At 49.0% G+C, this 20,245-nt stretch overlaps 1 protein-coding gene across 2 annotated transcripts in view; it reads right to left on the bottom strand.

Moving 5' to 3' along the window:
- The window catches only part of ASIC2 (acid sensing ion channel subunit 2), a 513,526-nt gene that overhangs the window by 34,003 nt on the left and 459,278 nt on the right, over nt 1-20,245 (bottom strand). For both annotated transcript variants that reach the window (XM_067312141.1, XM_067312140.1), the window contains exon 2: nt 17,380-17,530. In XM_067312141.1, the coding sequence (XP_067168242.1) occupies nt 17,380-17,530 (151 nt within the window). The remainder of the gene's footprint in view (nt 1-17,379; nt 17,531-20,245) is intronic.

Here is a 20,245-nt window from a genome sequence, read left to right as displayed (position 1 = left end):
TGGAAATCCAAAGGTCTGGAGCCAATAGAGCTTGGCAGTCACGGACAGGCCAGCTTCTTCCCACCTCAGGTCTCCTGGTGGCTTGCACCAGTTCTGCTAGAGATTTAATAACAATTGGGTTGTCAAGCTGTGGTTGATGCAGATCAGCTCAGCAAAGCCTGTCGTTTGGCACAGAGGAGACAACAGCGTCACACATGATGCTCTTCGTGTGTGCTACAGAACTCCTCCGCAAGTCTAGAGAGCTTCTGTGTCATGCCCCCCGCCAGGAGGCAGATTGCTTTTTATCCTGGACATCTGTCTTCCTCGGAGCATCCCAAGACAAAACGCCCTATATCAAAATGCTTGGGAAAGTCATTGCAACAAATGCCTGTGAAGTTGCCCAGCACACAGTGTGCTGCTAGCACGCACGTCTCCAATGACCACCCCGGATGGTCGGATTGCGGTAACGCACGCAGAGCGTGCACGAGTGGGAAGTGTGCCATCTGACTGTGTGGGAGAAGCACCACTAATCGGCCCTCCGTGAATAATGCTGGCATGTGTCGCCAGCTGCTCTGGATTTTGTTTTCCCTTCCTTTAACGGAAAGGGTAAAACGTTGCCACTTTCCACATCACTGGTGCAGTAGAAGGATGGAAGAGAAAAGTCACTGGAGGTGCGGGAGTAGGTAGGGCTGCAATAAGTGACAATGGGCTTCAATCAACTCTGATGAGACAAGGAGTTGGACCGAAATGAACAGTCACCCTCAGCCATCACGACTGCTGGGAAGCCGTAGAGAGGTACTGCAAGAGGGTGAATGTCAGGGCAGGTCTCTGCTGGTCAGCAGGGAAGGAGAAGACAGACGGGAGCATGCATTGCTGTAAACATCCAGCCCCCGCAGATGCTGCAGATCCATAGCTGACTTCTGCACGCAGGTAGAGCTGCACCACCAGCCCAGACTTCTCCACGGAGCCAAATGCCAGCAAGGTGCTGTCAGCATTTGGATTAAGAAGACCCATCAGCTCCACCGGAGATCAGTCAGATGGGTCACAAACACAAAACCATGCTGTGGGCATCAAAAACACATGCGCCTCCTTTCTCCCCAGCAGTGACCTTTGCTGTCATGACCTGAAAATATTTCATTGCCAGGAAAACATTTCCAAGTGGTCACTGCACAGTCAGGTACACAAAACTTCCCATCCAACCTTATGTCGCAACAACCTCATCAGTGACCTCCTGCGCCTTCAGCAGCTTGCAGGCTCGACACAGATCTGAGATGCTGCCCAAGGATGGGATGCATCAACTTTGACCGTCCGATATTAGCTAGCTTGTCTAAGTCACGCAGGCACTCTCCACAGGGAACAGAAAGAAACATCCCTACCAGATGACTTGTCTCACCCAAACACCGTCTCACCCCAGGTGAGATGACTGACCCTATGGAGACTTGCTCCAGCAACTCTAGAGGATCCCAGGCAGTGTCTCAGCTTCTGGTGTTAGGGAGTTTCAGCAGTTAAGGAGAAGGCAGCACAGTCTGGTGGTTAGGGGTTGGGCTCCTCTATCATCTCCATACGTGATGTGCATGCTCCCTCCCTTTCTGTACCCTTCTTTCCCACCAAAAAAGCAAAATCTGCTTGGCAGGGAGCTGGGAGGTGGAACAGATCATTGGAGTTATGAAGACAGAAAAGCCACCTCTCGCATTTCCCGAATCTCACCTGGCCCCGAAAGACCTGCCCCATACCAATGCTTAATGCACAACAAATCCAACTTCAAGCCAAGATTGAATTGGAAAGCGGAGCCAGCTCCTTCGGCCACGAGCCTGCGAGAACCGTTAGCGTCCCACGTGAGTGGCAAAGACACCATCCTGCGCTTGCTGTGCAGAGCTTTTGCTTTGCAACAACCCTGAGAGGAGCCAGGGGTCCCCTGCAGCACGAGCAGACGCTGAGCTTCAGCCCTACGCTCCAGGGGAGCCGAGGAGCGCCCGTTGCTTTTGCGGCAGCACCATCCGTGATGCCGGGTCGGGAAAGGGAGAGGAAAGCCGAGCTGGTGCTGCTATGGTAACCTTCGGCTGGTTTTGTTTCTAGCAACAATCTTTTCTTTCATCGGGGGCTAGCGCTAGGAGGGCTCTGCTCCCGCAGCATCCCTGGCTGCTTTCCCACGCTTGCAAAGGGGCTGGTGGCGGCGCAGGAGCGGCGCCCTGGGCTCGCAGGGGCCGCGGGAGGGAGACGACCGTGCACCCGGGCATCTCGCTCTGTTCGGAATTACGGCCCCGAGCACGTAGCGCGGCGCTGCCGTCCCTACCTGCAGCCTCCCACCCCCTCCTGCAAAAACCCAGAATTAAGTATTTCCCTTCACCTGGCAATCACTGCCTGCCCACTCCTCCAGATGAAAGGGGACAAATTAGCCAAGGTTGAACGGGGCTGGGAAGCGCCGGCATGATGCCATCCCACCCTGGGACAGCACAGAGACCAAATCCAGACCTCGAAATCTTTGCTCCACTCCTGTCCAAACCCACAGCCCGGCTCCCTTGGCTTTGGCAGTGCAGCGCGGAGCCAAGCGCCAGGGGAGCCAGGAATCTCAACACTCCTGCTTTTATGAGTTTGCAGCTTTCATTAGCTTAACACTAATTTCTATCTCAGTAATAACGCTTAATTATTGTTTTTACTAATGAAATATTTATGAAAGCCCATATAACTTCCATATAAACAACCCAGAGAGGCCATTACTGTGGTTACAGAAATAAATATCTGTACTGAAGGGCATTACGATGAGACACTGAAGATAAATTGTTTCTGGCTCCTGGGACAAGAGTATAACAAACCGCTGTATAACATTAAAATTTGTGTCAATTTTTCCCATGGGAACATGATCAGATAAGAGCTTGGAGCAGAAGAAACACTGCTAGATCAGGGTATCTATGAAATAAACAGGATTTTCGCCATTTTTCAATGGCAACAGAATTGGCTCCAACCTTCCTCGTGCTGTGGAGCTGAAGCAGCTGATGTTTTAGCTTTATCCTTGAATTAGATTTGAGTAAACTGATTTTTTTAACTGTAGGAAATTCCAAGAATACAAAACTGGGGATGAGAAGACCGTTCATTAGCGTTCCTGGACTTATGTTCCCATATATATATATTTTGGGAGATAGGCAAGTTGGGGGACAGTGAAAAAAGTCCTGCTTGGTCCTTACCACTCTTTTTACAGCTGGGCAGTGGCTTGGAGACACTCAAGAGAGGAGTCAGATGATCTCCACCTGCATAATCCATAGACAGGCCAATGTGGGATTAGTCCCTGCAGGACATCTGCAAACACACTGCCCAGCCTGAATGCCAGCAATTTATGTCCACTCCCGAGCTGCACCTAATCCACAACCCGAACCATCTGCCGGCAAGTTGCTCCCAATGCTCAGCCTCAGCTTCCTCCTCCTAACTGTGGCACCTGCGCTCCCCCTCAACGCAGGCGGTGGCTTCCCTTCTCTGCTCTTCACGCTCTGCAAAATATTTGAGTAGTGTTATGTTGTGTATTTTGTCACTTAGCCAAACGCTGCAGATGGCATTCCTCTCTCTAATCTTCATAAGCTTCCCCTTAAACAGTAGTAGGGGACGTAATAATAACAACAAAAATAACACAAACAATAAAACAAAACACACACCCAGTCCTCTTTCCTGAAGCTGCCCAGTTTCTCAGCATGCTTGGTAGCAAAGTATACGGCAGTGATGGTGAAGTCAACTCTAGATACCCACTAAATGCTCGGGTCCCTGGGAGCGGTGCCTCTGCACATCACACACTGCCCATCTTTACTGCTACATGGCCTTGTCCACTGATGAGGAAACTCATCCAGCCCATCAAAAGCCTTATTCCAAAACAGACCCTCCTGAACTTCAGTATGGCCAGTCCTACACGTTCAGAAATTATGAGCTGGACTCCCAATATTAAGAAAGTCACTTAAAGAAAAAAATCCTTCCTTCTTTGCAAATGCTACTTTCCTTCGTCTTTTGCCTTGTGGGCCTTTAGGATCACCCTCAGTCAGTCCATACATTTAATTTTCACAGGAGCCACCGTTTTTTAATGGTGGTTGAAGCTCTCCACAAAATCACAGCGCTCCAGCTGCTGCCACACTCCAGAGCCCAGGACAGGATGGGAACGGAGAGCAAGGGGAGCACTGGGGGAGAGCAAAGGAGTCCTCCTCCTTCCCCAAAATGCTTGGCTCATGCTGTCCATGCACAAGGACGGCAGTCGGTGGTGCCCTGCAGGGCAACTTTTGGGGAGGAAAGCAGCCTCAACACCCAACGCTCATCCCTGCCCTTGGGAAGATGGTGGTGCTTCGTGGCCGGCTGGTGAAGCCCAACACCATCTCCTTGATTAGTCCCGCTCCGGAGATTTAAAACGAGACCGATGTGATGTTCATGCCCGTAATCAGCAGGAACGTTCAGTGTTGGAAAAGGAATGACCCGGGCTCTTTTAAACATGCCCCTTCTCTGCTACGGCTGTTTTGATTTTGGCATGTTGACAGCATTCCAAGGAGTTGATTTAAATTAGAGTGGTGCTGGGCAAAAAAGAGGCTGTCCCAAAATTTTGAAGCATTGTTATATAGTCACTGCAAGCCTTGCTTCAAAACCACCAGGCAGATCCATGGGGGAGGTGAACGCACCCAAGGTGTCCTCTCATGGTCCCAGACCAGGAGAAACAGCACCCAGACAACTCCACACATTGGTCCTAGCCAGCAGCGGGAATGCAGAGCTGTTCCCAAATCTGCTTTGCTAAAGATCACCTGCTCAACAGTTAAATGGAACAAGTTTCTTCCCTTGTTGGCTTTTCACCCTGCTGCTTGGCTATTGCTTTAGACGTTCAACCCTGTGTCACTTCTTCCTACAGAAACCTGTGGGACTGGGACCCATTGGGAAGGATGAGACTGTGCGGTCTCATGCCCTCCTCTAAATTCTGCCTTTCCGCCTGCTTTCACCGCAGCCCGAGCAACTCAACAGAAGTTAATGTTATACAGGCAGAAACACTAGTGATGGTCTCTGCTAAACACTGAACTCCCCCCAGCTACACTTCTACGTCCAAGACAGCTCGTGACACGCAGTGGAGACTTTGCAGAAACTCCTCCTGCCTGCTGCAGAGCTCAGACATTGCATTCTTGACCTTGCAGACCTCAGCTTACCAAAAAAAGGTGAGAAGCCTTCAAACAGCTAGAAACATGTCAGAAGAAAGATGCTACAAGCCAGCAGCACAGGCCACCACTGATATCACCTGGAGCACCCTGCACGTTGTCCTGTGGGCCAAGGGGGCATCTCCTGCCTGGGGTCCCTTCGGGCACTGGGTGACCTGTTTCAACAGCCTGAAGGGCCCTGGGGAGACCACCAAACCCAGCCCCCGCCCAGTGTCACATCCAGCCAGTCCCAGCCTCCTCTGAGGGCTCATCACCTAACCTGCCTCTAAAGCCTCTGGTGAAGATGGGTTTCCCCCTCTGCTCAGCAATGCCAGCCTTCACTGTCCTGTGCGGTACAAGGGAGAACAGTGGGGGAAGGTGTCTTCTCAAGGCCGCACTTAAGAGTCCATCCTGTTCCCCAAGTCCGTTTGTCCTTCGCCTACCCACCATGGCTCGTTACTCCCTTTCTCCCTGGCTTAGCCTCTTTCATAGCTGACAACTTTTACCAAGTCTCCCTTTTGTCCTCTCTAAACCAAAAAGTTTTGAGTCTTTCCACATTTCAACCATCTCAAGTCCTACAGCCTAATCCTGCTGCAGGTAAGTCCACATGGAAGAAGACTTCACGATGCAGCAGGCACCAAGGACTGCGTTATTGCAAAGGATGGAGCTCAGGCAGCAAAGCCCCCCAGAGAGAGCAAGCAGAGGCAACAGAGACTTGGCAACACTTAAGCTTATCTCCCCTTTTCATCTTCCCTCCACACATTTGGCCATTACAAATTCTAGCAAACGCAGAGGTTGAAATGCTCTTCTTCCAGTCTGACGAGAGATGAGCTTTGACTCTTTCATGCCCTCCTTTTAACCTCCATAAAAGCTGAATAATTAATCAGGCTCTTTTTCTCTTCCACTCTTCGCTTCTGCTGAGATAGTCTTTGACTGCTCTGCAGCTATCCAAGGAGCGTACTCTACACGAACTTTGCCATCTGTGATTCCTTAGAGCGCTCTGTATTTTTGCAATGAGGTACAGTAAAACCAGAGACAGCTGTATTCTTAGACAGAGATGCTGAACACGGACCATTGGCTATTTTATCTACAGAATGAGCAAGAAGAGAGTAGTAACTGAAAGGACTGAAAATTCGGTGATGCTGCCAGATGCCCAAACTATGAGACAAAGCAAGGAGCTGCCACTAAAAGCACCAGGAGACCCTCAACTACAGACACGGCGTGCTCTCCTACACGGTGCCTGGGCACGGGGCAGGCAACTGGTGCCAGGACTCTTCCCAAGGGGCTCTTTCATTCTGCTCATGCAATGTAAGTCCTGTGCATCTCAGGAAAGCCATATGAAGCTCCCTCCTAGGTGGCCAAAGCAAGGAGTTGTCTTAAGAACAGACTGTCATGCTCTGCTTCCTGAGCTGAATTCAAGCAAAATGCTTCCAGAGCATCTGCAGGAGGGAACATCCCTCAGTACATCATCCGTGCCAAAGCCGTACACTGCTTGGTAACTATCACAGTTCACAATTTGCCTTTGAAAGTGTCTGGGAGGTCTCAAACGTCAACCGGAGCCTCTGTCGCTACAGGCTGGACAAACTCAGAGCAAAACGATGAGCCTTGCACCAAAGAGATTAATAAAATTAAATTTAATTAGCACTTGCAAGATGCTTTTATCTTCAAAGCGCTTTATAGCTGCAAATTCTCCTGATGCCTCCCTGAGATTGATTAGTACGCGTGGAGCTCTTTGCTTTCCAGGAGGGAAACGAAGAGCCTTGGAGAACAGTCAAGACCAGAGGGGGGGCAACACTGATCTGGATTAGCCTCCTTTAAAACCAGTGCGGCCAAAGAGGCTCCCGAAACTTCGCCACAGAGTCGCTAACGTTACACCTTCAGTGCTCAAAAAAAAAAAAAAAAAAAAACAGAAAAAAGGATGTTTGCAGGCAACTTCCCAGCTCCGGGGACAGCAAAGACTGAACCTGTCCTCCAGCAGCCCCCAAACCTTGCCGCCTCCATCGGAGCCACCTGGCCGTCGACCGAAAGCTGCAATGGGGCTTTTTCTCCCTCTCTCGCGGATGCCTGTTATTTTGGGCACTCGCGTCTCTGCTAAGGACACTTCACTTCACATGCCAGATGCAAGGACGCAAACGGAAGCTGCAGCATGAAACGCATATTTAATTTTAATGCTGCGCAACACCGCTTTGTAACGTGTATCTGCTGATTTTAGGTACCTTATCTCTGCTTTACCAGATTTCCCAAAGGCGGCTTCTGGGTTTTATTCCCACATCTGCACGTACGTGTCCATATAGGATGGCGCATATAGGACACAGTGCAGAGAAATATGTGCACCGTGCAGAAACGCATGGGGCACATCTTTGCTGCCTCACTGCCTTGCACTGCTGTTTGTTTTTGTTTTTTTTTTTAATTCTGGGTGTCGCAGGAAATATTTTTGTGCAAAGCATCTCTTTTTCAGATCAGAAATCCAAAAGCCCCAAGACTGACTACCAATGAACACTTCCCTCCCTTGATTAAAACCAAACAATTCAATTGTAATACCTAGGTGACATTTCTCCTCCCCCCAAATCCCGCCCTTATTCCACGAGCCACATCAAATGGCCAACATCAACCCTTGGGGCAAACGGAGCTTGGATCAGCCCCGGACAATTTGCTCCAAGTCCGGGAATAGCAGCATTTGCTGCTTTGCAACACCAAAAAACGTTTTTTTCAACGGCTGCACTTGCTCTTTCCAGCACCACGATAACGTCAAGAGGCCCCGGAGAGCAATCGACCTCAAACCGGAGTTTATCAGTTATGTGACAACCTTAATGACACCGCCTGGACTCCAAAAACCTGCCTCACCTTCGAGCCACCTCTCTGCGCTCGGGCACCACCGATGAGCGCGCTCAGGCAACGGTAATTAATTTTTAGAGGCAATCTAATTTGATGGATGCGCTGGTTGTCGGGGGCTTGTGGAAGATGGAAATAACACTGACCTTTTCTCCCCGGTCAACTCCGCTAATTGAACGAATTCTTGCTCTCGTTAGGAAAAGGTCTGAGATGCGGTGCAACGCGGCACGTTTGGTGCTTCCCTTTAGGTGACATCGAGCAGCCTCCAAAAGGTCAAGCCGCCTCTTGACAAGCTGAGCCGAGATCAGACCTGAGTGAGCTTCTGAATGCAAAAGCGGTGGGTCCTTCTGGCCCGCACCACCCTGCGTTACTTATTTCTGCTCCAGGCCACTTATTTTAAAGCTAATATTTATCTCTTTGAACGTTTAAGCTTTCCAAAAAGGTGAATCGAGCCCATGTCACGGAGTTTTCGGGTGCTTTTTGATTGCCTTGGCTAAATGTTGCAAACTGGTAATGCAAAACCTTAGCATCATTTAAAAGAAAATAGTATCCTCCTTTTGCAGGACTGATTGAGGTTCAGCACACGTTATTTTATGGTGGAATTTAACCAGAAAAGGCTTATATTTAGCAAAAACAGTTTAATGCATGGGAGGCCCTACTTCATTTAGCAAAAAGGAAAGTAAAGCAGCAAGGATCATTTGACTCTCTAAGGATGGGTTTGGTGTCACACAACAAATTACCGTCTAACCCAGGATATGAGAAGCTTCCCAGTTCCATCATCTTCATCGCTTTTGTGGGCACTTACTGCAAATCTTTTTCCAAAGCATTTCTGGCACAGAGCCGTGTCGGTGCTGGGCTCTCAACACACCTTTAAAGCCAGTCAATCTCGCAGTCTCATAAGCAACTGATGGATGAGGTTCTCTCCTAGTAACGGAGGAGTATCGGGTTTATGACCTGCAAGCCCATTTGCGGCTGTCCTCTTTTATTCGGATTTCGATTTTGTGCCTTCCCTGGGCTCTACGCTCTTGCAAGACTTAAACCCTCCCGATAGCCATAAAACGCAGCAACAGATCGGCGAGGAAGGAGCGAGCTGCAGACTGCATTTGCCTCCAGCTGCGCCGACCTGCTAAAACGATGCTTCTCGCCAGGGCGCAGAGGGCAAGCGGGACCTCGCAGCCCGTGCCGTGAGTTTAACACCCCTGGGCTGCTCCCGACGGAGGCAGGAGGACGCGGATCACGGAGCAGCACGTGCCGGGCTTTGCAGAAGGTAACTGAGAAATGCAAACCTACGGCCAAGGTTTCAGTCTTGTTCACAAGAACTCGAGACGGGCAAAAAAACAGAACTGCAGCTATGCCCGGCAAGGGTTCATTTTTTCCACCTCATCCACAATACCCTTTCGAAGCATTAATAAAAGCAAAAGCTAAGTTGAAGCCACGCAGGAGGAGGAAGAGTTGAACCAAAACCTGCAAGCGCAGCGTGGAAGAGCATTAAGGGCTGCGCCGCTAGGTGCTGGAAAACCCTTGCATCCGCCCAGTCTAATTTAAATTATTCTCACCTTTTCTGACAGTTTAGAGAGTCAGCACTGTACTACAGCCCCGGTGCGAGGGCACACGCTGCATTTCCAGGGGGAGACCATCTACGCACCACGGACACCGCATTATAACCCAGGAGAGACGGCGCACACGCTGCAAAGCAAATAACTGCCACGGCCGATGTAGAAGTTATCCTTGCACCTCCCGGCCCGCACGGAGCTAGCGAAAGCCGTGCTGCTAAGGGAAAGCGTTTTGGATGAGGCAGAAAATCAGTTCTGACTGGCTGGGCTCATGCGAGATCCCGGGATACTTTTTTGGGGATAACGGAGGGCGTTAACCCAAGCGTCCTGGCTCAATTCCAGGCAAGGTTGTTACACTCCGGCTCCCTAAATCCTTCCAGCAGTTCCTGGATGAATTCAATATCGTTCCCTCCACATCCTAAGCCATTGCGTGTTTGTACTGTGAATTTTAAACACCTTTTTGTCTTTCCTCCTTCCAGAGGGAGCAACGTGTCATCTGCCCGTGCTGAAGTGCTACACGCACATACGTGGTTTGTTAATCAACTAGTGAAAATGCTTTGGGCTGAAAAGTGCTGGGAAAAGGCAAGTTACTCTCATATGCACCTTTCCTTTCTTTTTTTGATAGTCAAATTAAATTGATAACCAAATCAAATTGAGAACCAGCTCTTCCAAGGCAAACACAAAGTTTCACCCGCAGAAAGGATGCCCTAAGGCAGCCACGGCTGTACGGAGGAGACAACCGCTTGCAACATCCCCGTAACGGAAAGGAGATTGCAAAAGCTCGGCGAGGCTCTGCAGTCAGCACTAACCAGCCGGACTTTTAGGAAGCGCTTAAGCATCGCAGGGTCATCTTCTGCCTCCATACGTGCCCTGGGTACCCCCCGTGCAACCGCAGGACTGTCCCCGCCAGCCCTGTTTGCACGCAGGTCAGGATGCAGGAGAAACACGAACACCCTGCGAGCTTTGGGCAATCTGCTGTTCAGGGGTTTCTTGGGCTGCAAGTCATGTACAGATCCTTAACAGGATCTTCATTACTGCTCCTTCCATTCATTTCGCTAATTGCTTTTTAAAGTCATTTAGTATTTCTGGCTTCCAAAACGCCTCACGTCAGAGGTGCACAATAAAATTTGCATCGCTGGTTGCAAACCTGCTGCTTGGCAATATTTATCAGTATTTTCTAATTCGGCTGTAATGAGAAGTGAATAACACTTCCCTCTTCACCCTTTGTGCTTTTATACCATGCCCACGGTAGACCGGCTATCCGGACCCCAGCAGAGCTGCCGTCAATGAAAATCCCTTTTCATATCTGCTGCTGCTGATCACTGCTTCTGCCCCCAGGACATTTCCTACCTATTTCCTATTTACAGATGGGCTTGACATTGGATAAGGTTATTCCCCTCCGCATGGCGTGCACTAAACAGATGCACCAACTGTTGCCATTTCCTTCTGCGTGTCCCTCCAAACTCAAAATACCTGGCGGTTCAAAGCCTGAACACGTTTTCCACGGTGGAAATCCAAAGTAGTCCCGCCAGCCGCGACGGGGGCCCTGCAGGTTTGCAGCCATGAGCTGGGAGAAGACAACCCACCTCTGTCCCTGGTGGCCACCACATGCTTGAATTCGCATCTCTTGTAGGCGAGGTTGCCTGAATTTATGAAGAGCAGCCGCTAATTATATTAATATGCGGAAGTAAATTACAGTGACTGCTTTGTGCCACTCCGCAGCTGGCAAACCGAGCGCTCCAGAGGAGCTGGCGCTTGTTAACACACCACGCACAGAGGCTGCACGGTGGGAGAACAAGTTCTCCTGTTCGGGAGTCCATGGAAAAAGAGGGCATGGCCGAACTCTAAGCTGAATCACCAACTTACCCTTTTAAAAAACTTTGCAAAAAGGTGTTGCAGTGAAGCAGTAACAGCGCTCCACGGATACCTCTCTGCAGCACCGAGATGCTGCTCAAATCTGTTTTGCCTGGCACAAAATCCTAGGGGGCAGGGAAATGAAAGAAACCATGGAAACGCTCCGGGTTTATGCCAGGATGAGTAAATTTGGACGAAATGAATTTTCAGGGCTGGCAGCAGTGGCCGCCAGCCACACACCCCTGCCCAGGGTTACCCTGGCCCCCTCCGCGGCCTCTCCGCAGAAGGTCAGCCGCGGGATCCCCAAAGTTATCAGGGCTTAGGAGCAGTGAGGAAGGCAGCCCAGGTTGGAGCCAGGAGCCTCGCCGTGCTCTTGGTTGCAAGGAGTGTATGGGGATAGCCGTGCCATGAATCCCTTGTACTGATGCCTGGAGCACCCCAAACTTCTGGCAGGTGCTGGAGATGCACCACCAACATCTGGCAGGAGCTGGAGATGCTTCCCGTTAGGAAACTTTCCCAGGTCCAGACCGTAAAAGCCAGAGCAGGCAGAAGATCACTCAGCACAACCCTGCTAACCTTCTCCCACTCTTCACCAGAAAAAAGCCACCAGCGCTCACGACATATTCTTCTCTAAAATACAAGCTAGCCAAAGGTGTGCATGCCGCTAAGGAGCGAGGCTCATGCCTGCGTTGTCGCAGGGCTCTGCAGACCCGTAGGACCCTCCTTGCAAGCGTCCCACCATGAGCTCGTCCCCACGGAAATGCAGCCAGCAGTCAGAGCTGGCTGGGAATCGCTGCTTGTTGCAGCAGGGACAGCACCACCTTGATCTTTTCCCTTCTTCAGAGACGCACGTAGGACCGGAACAGCCCTTCTCAGAACGGCGAGCGGCAGAAATGAGTCAGAAAGAACTTCTAAAGCATCAGCGCCTGCGTGAAGGCCATGATTCAGTATTAAAGCCACACTAATTCAATTAATCTGAATTCAATTTGGAAGGGAAAAGAGATCAGCTCAATTAAGGTGGCTTTAATTAAGAAGAAAAGCAGCAGCGCAGAAACGTGATGCCACTGAAATCATCTGCGCCTCTGGCGTAGACATGCCACAGCTCACCTCACCAACACTGTTTAGATGGTGAGTCTCCAAAGCCGGGGGCTCACGCGGCAGTCACCACAGAGGTTGGTCCCCAAAATCGTCAGCCCCCCTCCTCTCCATGCACCAGAGGCTTTCTGTCTTCCATTTCATGAAACATAACCCTCAGGAAAGAGTCTTCCTCTAGCCACCTGTGGGAGGTCACACCGATCTGCCCCTCAGGTTTTGCCCTGCGGTGCTTTTGGAAGGCTGTGGCAATCATCTGATTTCAGGAGTTGGAAACTAAACACCCAAGGTCCATAACGTCATTAAGAGACCCTACTGGGAAGCAAAAAATGCATCACGGCCTTGGATGGGTCTGACACGCAGGGAAATGGGCATTAGATCTTTTCTCCCTGTGACCTAGATCAGAAGTCTTGCTCACAGCCCTTGCTTTTTATCAAGTTAAATAGTAGCAGCTCAAAATACTATGTGATAGTCTCCTAAGTGGATTGAAGCCTCAAGCTTTAGAGATTTCATGCTTCTTTTTAGTGCAATTTTATAGTGTATTTCTCATCCCTTTTCTTTTTTTTATTCAGCATGTTATTCGATTAATTGGTATGAAACATTCATCTTTATCAAACAATTCCTGAAACACAAATGCAGAATGCTTTGATTGTATTTCTTATTTACAACACTGTGGCCTGAGCGATTTCCGATTTACCACGTCAGTGTATTAGGTCAATATATAACACCTTGGGCCACTTCAGGAAGATTAACCAGAAGTGGATTCCCTTTCCAATCAAATAGTCACTGCTATAAATTAGATTCTTTTACTATATGTGATTGCATTTCTGCCGGTTTCACTACAAAGCGCAATAAAACAAACACCCTCCGCATCCCGTCTTCTCATCTTGTAAGACAACGCTGGGAAACCGTGTAATTTGGGGGACTCTGTGCCGTATGTACGACCAGCTGTGACTTCCACCTATGTTGCTCAGAGATTGTAGTTTGCCCCTTGGTTACTGCAAAGAGTTTCCCCCCTGGATAAAATCTTCAGTCTTGCATTTCTACTTTCACGTGGGACTGCTAACTTTTTTGATTGCATCATGATTTCCGCGGGGATATCATGAATCTTGGAATATTTAAGGCTCTCTGCAAACCACAGGGGCGATGTGAATACTTGAGAGTCGCAGATTATTTTCCCTTTGTTTTTCCATTTCTAGTACCCTCGTGGTTAATGCAAAACGCTAGAAAATACAGATTCTAGAGGTGAAAAACTTAGACGACAAAGAACACCAGTTCTTTTTCTTTTTACTGTGTTTTTTTCTTTTTAAATGCACCTCATGATTTTGACAGCCCTGACACAATATTTTTGCACGTCCAAAGACGGCAACGCTGCCTCATACTGTGACATTTGCACACAGTCAAAATACCCTTTCTTTGCACTGGAAATTCAAGACGGAAGCAGTCTGTGTATGCTCGCTCTTCCAAAATTAGACTGCACATAAATTTAATACGTTCAAATAATGGGCTTGCATATGCATACAGCCAAGCAAAAGGTGTATTTTCCTAATACAAGCAACTTGTTAGACATGGTATTTCAGGTTTCCGAGGTATTAATGGATGCTCAGTAAAGGTCTTTTTAGAATGATAATACACTTCATTTTGTTTGCCGAGTCCCTAACAATTAAATCACTTTTTGTATTACAAAGCGCACGCCAGTGTGACACAGCAGCATCGGCTCCCTGAGCAGCCCCATCCTAAGATATGAACCAATACTTCCCTTCTTTGCCTTGCCTATTTGAATTGCAAAGAGGAGTTTAAAACAGAAAGCGGAGATCCCGAGGCACGGAGCCAGCAGCAGAATGAAGCTTTGGAGTCCGAGTGCCAGCTAGTTGCACAAGGGGCTGCGGAGGAGACCGCGCTTTGATGGCACCTCTAAATCTGGAGCCGAAAGCAAAGCCTCTGTGAGGCTAAACAGTAGGACTTTGGCCAAATCGCTTGGCTTCCCAGTGTGGGGGGATGGGAGGGGACTATCTAAAGAGCATTGATGGTCCCATCTGTTTCAGCATCTGGGAAGAGAAGGAGGGAGGACATTGGCCTTGGTGGCCCTTGAGCTGCACCAAGGGCAGAGGGAAAGGCCACGTGTGCCGCCCCAGCTGGAGTTCGCTTGGTCAGCCACTGCTTGGATGGTGGGGCAGCAAACCGGGGCCTGAAGGGCTCTTGGGTTGCTGTTTCCTATGGGAAACCTCCTTGCAGTAAGCACAAGTCACCGCCACCATGACGGGCCAGAGAAATGCAAGGGCTGGAAGTGATGGGACAGAGAAGGAAAAGCAGAAAGCCCAGCACTGCAGGAAGAAAACAAGATGAGGTATAACCTAAAACCAGGATAACAAGAGTGTCAGCTCAAGGAGACTCCTTATTTTCCATGTGAAGACCTAGCAGTGATGAAGGTTGGTCGGTGGGACGGGGGGGATGGCGTGGAGCAAATGCCACGGCTGAGTCTGCAGCTTGCCAGGGCGGTGTGGAGAGCTGCTGGCTGCTCCAGGGGGACATGGGTTAACGCGGCACGATCGGCTGGCAAAAGAAATGATTTGAGCAGGCACGTCCGAGGGATGTCTGAGAAGATGGAAGCTGGAGAAAAAAGGCAGAAGGGAAGTTCAACCCTGCAGAAGTCATCATCTAAGAGGGCAAGGGTGAAGCAGTCTCTGTACAGTGCACATCTGCCTCCCTATATTTCATTCCAGGTGTCCCATCAAGAAAAAATGGAAAAAGGCCAAGGAAAAACTGAAAAAGTGATTATGGGGCTGGAGAGACTGGCTAATGAGGGGAGACTAAGAGACCAACTGCTGTCTTGCAGGATGGCCATGGGGGAGATGGAGCAAGAAAATCAGCCTGCAAAAATATCCGAAGGGTTAAACACAAGGAGAAAATGGGACGGTTTAGGTTATAACGGAGATATTAACAGAAAAAAAATTAAAGCTCCTCTGAAGCCAGGAGCTTTTCAGTCAAGCACAGACCAATTTGTTAAGGAAAAACCTTATCTCAGTGCTCCCATGATGCCTATCCTAGCAGGGACGGCCCCAAACCCTGGGGAGGAACCCCAAAATCTTTCCATCCTGGAGGTGCCCCCATGGTTGGGCCATCCCACTGCCTGTCCCTGCACGTCGCCTTGGCCCTGCAATGCAAAAGCTCGTGCCGTGTCTGCTCCCATCCCTCTCCATAGCAGGGGTGAAGCTCACTCCTAAGAGCTGCGCGTACTCAAAGCCTTGGAGCCAAACCTTTTGTACGGTCCCAGTGGTAGCAGCTGAGGAGACTTAATTCCAAACACATTTACATTATTATGCAAATATTTGGAAATCATCAACTCCTTCACTTACCTGTGCAGAGCTAAGTTAAGTGTTTCCATGGGAACAACAACTATTAACCACTACGGTTAATATTTTTATTCCAATAGTGTCCAGAGGGCCCCAAAAACATTGAAGACAGCTTGTACAAGGTGCAGTACAAGTGCAGAGGACGAAAAAGTCTCTTGCTGACAAGCAAAGATTCATGTTTTAAGAGCTTCAAAGAGCTTCCAGTTCTATTTGGAGCTGTAAACACAAGCCAAATTCACTCGCAATGAGTCCAGGAGCTCCCTCCACAATCCTTAACCAAACCAAGAGTCCAACTTAGAGCTTTCCCTTGACTCCTACCGAATTTCATGGTCAGGTAGGGACCTCGTTTGCTATCTTGATCCTGCCCACACAATATCAGCCCAGTTTCCAGAACATCAGAAAGCTTCTGCATGCTTCAGAAAAGACGTCTTCAGAAAGATGAAGAGAGGCACGTACAAACTGCACAACACATTTCTGGATGGGCTCCTCCTAAAGCACCTGAAGAAGTCAGCTAGGAAAAGCAACCCTACTGCAAGAACAGCACAACTCATGACACAGGGGCTGTCACCCCACTGGAAACCTTGCAGGGATCCAAAACCACTCATCCCGGGGTGGTTAATGAGGCTTTTTCCTGCATCCAGGGGCTCCCCCAAAGCAGTAAATGATAAAACATCAGGTTGGAAGTTGCACTTCATCTTCCCACTCTCTTTTGTGCGAGTGACTGTTTTGCCTTTGAAAGGATGAGGCATTAAACAAATGCGACAAGCCAAAAACAATTAACTAAAATCACCATCTCCTCCCCCTCAGCCGGGCCACATCAGACTGCTTTTGTGTATTAGCTAAAAACTATAAGGCAATGATTTTTGCTATAAAAGCCCATGCAATTTTAAATGACTAATGGGTCTGTGGGAATGTGTTTAAATAATAACAATCGAAAAGCACACAAATAAATTTTAATTTCGAACGAACGCAACCAACTGTCCTCTTTGCTGCTGAACAGAAGTTTGAACGGTGCTCGAATGGGCTAATTCGCGCAGGGGGCAAACGGAGCGCAAACCCCTGAGCGATATTTTGCTCTTCTACCTTTCCCAACATCTAAAAATAAACACAGATAACCTCATCCGGAAAAAATCCCGTCAGGTGCACACACTGAGGAGCAGATCCAAGTCACGCTGGGCTGGGCTGGGACATGAGGCTCCTGGGGTGGAGCAGGGCCAACTGCCGGGTGCAGAAACACTTCAGCCATCCCAAAAAGGAGCACCGACCCCAAGGCAGGGCACCAGGGTGGATGATGGATGCACGAACCAGCTGGGGAGCAACCAAGCGGAAGGGAGAGCTTCCAGCTAATTGTCCAACTCCAACCCTTGAGCTGGAGGAGTTCAATTAATTTGGAAAAGCAACTTGTTTCTCTACCGATTGGGTTCCTCTTGCAGCTTTCAAGAACTATGAGATTTAGACAGGGGCTGGAAGGCAAAGCCGGGGATGAGGAGGATGGGAAGGGGAGAAGGGCCCATACCATCTTTCCAAAACAATGGTACATGCACGTTTGCAGGAGGAAAGAGAAGGTCTTACCTGTTTCTCCCCATATTGGCAAATATTCGTCCTGTTGTATGTCTAGCATGATTTCCAGTCCATTGCCTGTCCCACCCTTAACTGTGGTAAGAAGAGGCCGTCCTTCTTCTCCTGAGTTAAACATGTAGCATTTCCCATATTTTGTAAACACCTGAGAGGAGAGAAAAGAAAAAGTGCCAGATTACACACACGTCTTCCCACTCGGATGTGGGCAGAGTGCTGAAAAACTGCCATGGGCTGCAGCTCGAAGGGCATGTTGAAAGACAAATCTAACCCAGTTTAATAATTTAGCGTATTATGGTCTCCTTATAGAAAATAAGGGATGTGAGGGAGGAAGGGAAAGCTGTTTTAGAGCAGCGAACAAATGTCTTCAGCAGCGGTTCACCTGATTCACATCGTGTTAGCTCTCCGAGAAACACACGTACGTGCAAGTGCGTGAGCTTGTGCTGAAACCTAATGAAATTCCCCGGTTTTGTGCCAGGCGCCTTGGTCCAGCATCGCTGTGCGCTCCTGCCTGCAGGGTTAGAGGGGGAATATTTCTCCCTAGTCCTGGAAAAATGCAACCGCCCACACCAAAGCCCACACTTATGCCAAGACAAATCACGCTGCCAGCTGCCCCGCGTCCTGCTGGCAGGGAAATCCGTGCCTCTCCGTGCCGCTTTCTGACATCCCTTGCAAGCCCCCTTATGAGTCAGAAATAAGCCCCTTAAGTAGTATAAAAGCTCTGGAAGATGAGCAGATCCAGAAAGGAAAGAGCTTCCTTAACACCAAGGCACTGTCCAACCGGATACCCACTACGGAGTCATTCTGACGGCGCTGAGCATCACAACCTGCAGGCATTGCTCATGCCTACTACTTTCCATCCAAAGGGAGCAACATGAATGATGCCTGTGCTCCCCCCAACACCAAAATGCAATATCCCCTTCGTTCCTCATGCTACCACTCCCCTGGAGAATAAATAAGATTTAAAAATGCTCCAGTAAACGAGGAAAGACTTCCTCAATCACTTTGCTCTTTCTTCAGTCTTGTTTTGATCCCTCTACTGAAAGAAACTCTGGAAAAAGCCTAGATGGAAGCTGTCAGGGCAATGACAGCTCTGCAAAACAGGGCTTGCATGGGTTTCAAAGTGGGCGGACTCTTGGTGGGGTGGCAGAGATGTGACATCTTTGATCTTGGGGGGATTGATGGTCTCAAGCATTGACAAGTCCTGCATTTGGCCTTTCCCCAAATCGCAAGAGCATCTCAAAAACCCCCAGACTAAAAAAACAGCTCTCTCCTACGCCTTGCACTCAGACCATCACATGTACAAATTTTTAAGATCTTTTTCCCAGAGTAATAGAGGCTAAAAAAAGAAAGCTGAAATGCTCAGAGGATCACACGGGTCAGCAGTCAGGGCTCTGAAACAGCTCACTAACTCCAGCAGGCTTAAAACGCTGAGACTTGCCAACACCGTGTCGACGGGAATTTGGCCGGCTGCAGGTTTAGGCTCCAAGTCACGTAGAAATGCCCCAACTTTATGACTACCGACAAGCGTCGGTGTGAAATGGGGAGCGCAAGACGTCTTCTGCTCGCTCCACCGTCTCACAGTTTTGCAAGGTCCGGTTTGCCAACCAGCAAGCAGTCTGCCATCACCGGCAATGAATATTCAGAGCAAAGAGAGCCCAACAACAAGCTGCACGCTGGCCGCAGCCCCATCTAACTTCTCGTATGAGCTAATGTGCTTGCTGAGCTCATATGACCCCACGATGATTCATAAAGCCAACCGAAAGCTGGAATCATCGGCAATTTATTCCCGTCAAATATTGACACATGCCTTATAATCACAGCATCAGGAAAGCAGGTGGAAAAACTATGCCAGCACATAAAATCATATTCAAGTTAAAAGCTCCAATCGGAGCAAAAGGGACGCAGAGAATACGAAGCGCTTGCAGGAAAAAAAATATGGCCTTTTAAAAAGATTTTATCCAAATGAAAGTCCCTTTTTAATACTCGACTGACCTATTAAACCATTCAAGCTGGAAAGATAATCTGAACAACAGTAAGCCTGTGTTAGCAGCCAGTGCCCACAGAGAGGTTTAGCCAGATACGCTTTGAAGGCAGAAGTAAAAATTTTCTAATTAGGGTAGTTTAAAATACAGCAAGAAGAAAATCTGCATTAGTGAAAATCATGGGAAAACAAGCAAGCTTATAACTAAAGCAACAACACACTCTAAATGCTGAATAAGTTGCTGATGCACCCAGACCAGTCTTTAGCCAAATAAATCCAGGCAATTTTATAGGGCTTTTTATACTGCAGCTTTGCAGCTGTAAAATTTCAGAGTATAAAACCTCCAGTTAAGGGTATGTTTGTCCATCAAACAAGATGTAAACCGACAGGGGCCTGGGGCCCACTTAAACAGCATTTCTGGGACCTTCCATCCCAGAAAAATAAACCACATAGTGAAATGAAAAGGAAGAGACCTTCCTCCATCCCCTCCGCTCCACTCTCCGCAAGCAACCACCAAGATCCATGGAAGGCTGCTGGCAACTGCCAAGAGCCTGCCCTGCCCACGCGTGGCCTTGGCAGATGTTTCTCTTGGACAGCGTGAGAAGATGAGAAACCTCCACAGCTACCCACAGTCCAGCATGTGTCAAATTACGTATGGATGAAATGCAACTGCCTCCCAATCCCACATCTGTTCCTGGGCAATGGTCAGCCCAGGGGACAATCTGAAACACAGCTTAAATCCAGGTGCTTGGGGGCATCATCTACATCTCTCCAAGGACTCTACAAGGAGACTTTTTCAGGAAGCCCAGCTATTTTCTGCTGCTCTTCAGGGCCATCATCAAGCACCAATCCTCACTAAGGCTCTTGGTGTGCATCCAC

The sequence above is a fragment of the Apteryx mantelli genome, chromosome 28 (genome assembly GCF_036417845.1).
Source record: "Apteryx mantelli isolate bAptMan1 chromosome 28, bAptMan1.hap1, whole genome shotgun sequence".
Taxonomy (NCBI): Eukaryota; Metazoa; Chordata; class Aves; order Apterygiformes; family Apterygidae; genus Apteryx; species Apteryx mantelli.
Note: the sequence above shows the minus strand (reverse complement) of the source record. Positions and strands in the feature narration are given on the sequence as shown.